This window comes from Aedes aegypti, chromosome 2 (assembly GCF_002204515.2).
Source record: "Aedes aegypti strain LVP_AGWG chromosome 2, AaegL5.0 Primary Assembly, whole genome shotgun sequence".
Classification (NCBI taxonomy): Eukaryota; Metazoa; Arthropoda; class Insecta; order Diptera; family Culicidae; genus Aedes; species Aedes aegypti.
The window spans coordinates 172,982,746-172,987,504 of record NC_035108.1 but is presented as its reverse complement, the minus strand read 5'-3'; the positions used below and the strand labels follow the sequence as shown (position 1 = coordinate 172,987,504).

Sequence of the window (4,759 nt, the reverse complement as noted above, 5' to 3'; positions counted from 1 at the left end):
GCGCATTAGGTAGATTTTTAATGTTTAATTTTGCTATAAACTTATCAAATACTTCGAGTTATAAGAATTTTGACATCATTTTCAGATTCAGGAGACCCTAATTTAGTGGAAAGGGAAATTTTTATTTCTAAAATCTTATTTGTGATATGATGATCAATTTCGCCCCAATGTGTCATTTTATTTTTTTGATAATGAAGCTATTTTTATGATATGTTAAATATTATTCCATTTAAAACCGATTTCATAAACTGATGAAGATCAATGAAGTACTGGTTTTGTCGAAATTTATTTGACAATATTTGAATTTCGAAGGATAACACAACAAAAAGTTGTAACATAGTGATCGATTTGCACCCGGATTACGGTATATATTCATTTTCATTAAGTTCAGGTTTTTCAGCACAGAGACTCTGCCTTAGTACAGTAAATCTACTTTGTCTCATTATGTAGTTTTTTTTACGATACCACGGCGATGCATCTCTCTATTTAGGGGGTCCCCCAAATTTGTCCCCGGATGGGGCCCTGAAAGGTGTTTCGAGAATTATTTTAAATATTTTTAGTTTTTCTTCTAATGTTTCTCCAAATATCATAATGTTATCAATATTTTTCCAATACGCTACATCATCCATCACGCGCTGAGAAATGGCAGGAGCATTTTTAAATCCAAAAGGTAAGCGAACGAATTCATATTTTCCGGTATTGAAATAAAAATCAGTTTTCTTTCAAAATCATAACTATTCAAAGGAATCTGGTGAAAATCAGATACTTAGTCAAAGGTTGTGAAGTATTACATTTTCCTACAATCGTGTATCTATCGCTTGGCATTAACTTCCCACTGAGGCAGAGTCAGCGTATTCTAAGAGCACTTTCATAGTTATTAACTGGAACGAAGATACCTTATGCCCAGGGAAGTCAAGTAAATTTTCATTACAAAAAGATCCTGGACCGACTGGAAATCGAACCCGCTTTGTAGCCGTGGACTCTAAGAACTTGGCTAAAGACGACCCCATTATTACGAATAACAAAGACTTAAAAGTTCTTATTATTCTATCGCGTCATTTTTTTTTTAATTTTTAAAAGCTTGAGTGTAGGGGTAAGATTTTGAATACACAGGGTTACTTCTACTCAACATATGATTTTGCAAGATAAACTTAAAAAATAACTAAATTTTTCTTAAATGTAAACCCCGAAAAGTTTTGCCCCGTTGATGTATATTACCCCAGATAACCCTATTTCAATCTTTTCTAAAGCAACTACACTGCCATTGTACGTCTACTTGTCACATGTTCTATGTAAACCTTATGGACTGCGGGAAAAATATGCAAAGAACAGCAGTACATTGCCCAATCGATTTGAGAACATCCGCTCAATTTTCGCAACTTATGTTTTTGGCACCATCCCAAAATCGAATGGTTTATATTTTTTTAAATTCTGCCACTTATTATCAACAATACTTTGGTAAAATTATGTTGTGGGATGGCTTTCTTATTAAATTCACGTGCACGATGAATTATATCACAAAAATGTATCTAATAAAGACTGGAACGCGCAAAAATTGGTCAACTTCAAATTGATGTGCTTCTCTTGAGAATGCATTAAAACAAATCCTGAAATGCTGCATTTGAAAGTTGAGTGTACAATGGTTGCTAAAATTAGTTATTGACTTTCGCTCTCCAATTTCCAAAATAACGAAAAACGCGGTTTTGGAACCCAAAGACCACAACCCTCCCAACAGCCCAGAATTCCTATCGAACGGTATTGGGTCTTGGTCAGATGGAATTTCAAAACAGCTAAGAAATCCATAGAAAACGAGCAGCAGTTTGAATCAAACTGGCGTTCGGCGGCAAAAAAGGTCGATGAGACCACTGTGCAAAATTATATGGAAGGGGTCAACATAAAGGCACGTCATTTCGGATTTGGCAAACCAAAATAATAAACGAACATTGTTTTCTTTAAATTATATGAATAAAGTTACCAAAAGGAAATTAGAAGGGTTTTGTATTATGAATTTTGACTGAAAGAAACAATTTTTTGGTCGACCAATTTTTGCGCGTTCCAGTCTTTATACTGGTCGATTTTGGCAACATGAAATTTTTGGACGTTTTGCCAATATCGACTAGGCAAAAATTTTGTATGTATGTGCAATGCAGGGGAATATTTGTCTCTGTGTACTAGAAGCTTTCCAATGGAGTGATTTTACACGATTTCAAAAAGATGTTAGCCTTTCGGTATTCCAGGTCAATTTCCTGAATTTTGGAATTATCAATTTTGTTTAAAAGGAAGACGGGAATGAAATGCTAGCAGTCAGCTGGAAGAGTTATTCACACCATATTGCAAAATTCCATACCAGTATTTATTTAAACTTCATGTAAACCTTACTTCTCAATAAGACAGCGCAATTTTTCGTATCGATTTGAGACCACCTTCCAGTCGATGATCTCCCACAAAGCGTCAAAGTACTTGGCACGATCATTTTTGTACTGGATGTAATAGGCATGCTCCCAAACATCGATCCCAAGCAGTGGCAACAATCCGGTGGTGGCTTCCAGAGGATCCTGATTACAGCAGGCAGCAATCTTCATCGTTTTGGACGGCTTATGCCATCCCAGCCAAACCCATCCGGAGCCCTGTACTGACAGTGCCGTATCACGCATCAATTGTTTGAAATCTTCCTTACTGTAGAAATTTTGCTTCAGGCCGCTTTCTAGTGCTTTGGAAGGTGCGGTACAGTGTGGCGAAAGGTTTTCCCAGAAAAGTGAGTGATTGATGTGACCACCGCCATTGAATCGGAGTACGTTGCCCAGTTGAATGACCTTGTTAGGGTTGCAGTTGACCAGCGCTTCGCGTAACTGCTCTTCGGCACTGTTGAAGGCTTCTACGTATCCAGCGTGATGTTTCTGGTGATGCAGTTCCATGATCTCCCGGCATATCGTGGGCTCAAGCGCAGAATACTCATACGGCAGTTCTGGCAAGGTGTGCTTCCATCGGAAATGTGGGACGAATCTTGAGACACTCACTTTCTTCAAAACGTTCATTTTTATTGTAAGGGGGCCTTGAACGAATTTCTACAACCAGTGACAGATACATATAGAAAGGCCAATGCCTACTATGACCAGAAACATGTTTAGAATTTAACTTTACATTTTGGTATGAGCCTCTGTACGTGCCATAAATTCTTTTGTTCTGATGACTTTTACTGTGCGCCGTGTGTTGGTGCTGTCTCGCTCTCTCTCACGGGCAACTTGAAAACAGTGCGCACAGTAAAAGTCAAACGTTTTATAGCATGCATAGGCTCATGAGCCTCTGTACGTGCCATATTTTTTTTTGTTCTCATGACTTTTATTGTGCGCCGTGTGTTGGTGCTGTCTCGTTCTCTCTTAAGGCCGGTTTGCTACTGACAAGAAAAGGAATCGCCTATCTCGATGCGTGGAAAATTTCTCCCAAGAAATGGTCAAGAAAATCACTTTTTTCTGATCCCAGTACGCAGTTGAGAAGAAATGTCACTTCAAAGGGGGCTCTCTGCAGGAAATTTCTTGACCCTTTCAGTCAAGGAATTTCTTTACTTTTCTTGGGCGAAACAGCATACTTAGCTTTACGGACAACTTGAAAACAGGGCGCACAGTAAAAGTCAAACGTTTTATAGCATACATAGGCCCATGAGCCTCTTTTACTGTGCGCCCTGTTTTCAAGTTGTCCGTAAGAGAGAGCGAGACAGCATCATCACACGGCGCACAGTAAAAGTCAAAAGAACAAAAAAATTTATGGCATGTACGGAGGTTCATGCTTCTTCTTTTAACAGTGGAAGTTGATCATTCATGAATGAATGATGAATCATGAAGATTGATGTGTTGTACAAATTCTTTCGTAAAAACTGAGAGAATGGCTACTTCTATCGATGCTTCCGGAATATGTTACAATATGTACCGGAAATTTATTTTCGTTCTTGTTTTCACAAGTCATAAAGTTTGATAAGTCGCATGAATGATTCTTTTCACTTATTATTTGACGAATCATGAAGTTAGTGGTGTTGCACGCATTATTTAGAAAAAAAAAAACTGAGAGGTATCCCTAGTATGCTCGGTGTGCCCTAGTCTTAAACAGAGCGTTAATGATTGATCATAAATTTAATCATGATTAATGATTAATGATTATGATTAATCAAAAATGTTATTCGTTAATCACAAAAAAATCAAGAGTTAATCATTAATCACTAATCATAATCATTGCAATATTATGTTTTAATCATTAATCATTAATCATAACCATGAAGATCGCCAATTTTATTCAGTAATCATAATCTTAATCATAAATCAAACATTTAATCAATCATCAATCAATCATTGGACAAAATTCGACAAATTTTACAACATTGCCTTTAAATGTATCCAGCTTTTTACGCTAGCTATAAAACTGATGAGGGTGATTCGACCTCGACATGTTTTGCCCACAGATTTTATAGTATGATCCAAGCAAGCTGTTCTTTGAAATTGTTTATTGGAGTGTCAAAACTTTTCACTATTTGTTTTGCAGCTGGGCATCATCAAGTTCGGAAATCAATTCTTAAATATTTATCGCTTTCTTTCTATAAACTTATTTCTTTTACACTATTTTAGGCATCTGAAAAACGTGGAACTTCTCGAGCTTGAAGACAGAACAATGACGATACAATAACCATGCCATAGAACCAAAAATTAAACATTCATCAAAACCATATGAATCCACACACCAAATCCATGCAACTGAATTGTTTAAATTCAGC

At 36.8% G+C, this 4,759-nt stretch overlaps 1 protein-coding gene across 1 annotated transcript; it reads right to left on the bottom strand.

The window, feature by feature from the left end:
* Positions 1-2,331: 2,331 nt before the first annotated feature.
* Positions 2,332-3,149, bottom strand: LOC5566003 (superoxide dismutase [Mn], mitochondrial). Its single transcript, XM_001650341.2, has one exon. It carries the CDS (start codon positions 3,033-3,035, stop codon positions 2,376-2,378), a length of 660 nt encoding a protein of 219 aa, XP_001650391.2. The 5' UTR covers positions 3,036-3,149; the 3' UTR covers positions 2,332-2,375.
* Between the last annotated feature and the right edge of the window lie 1,610 nt (positions 3,150-4,759).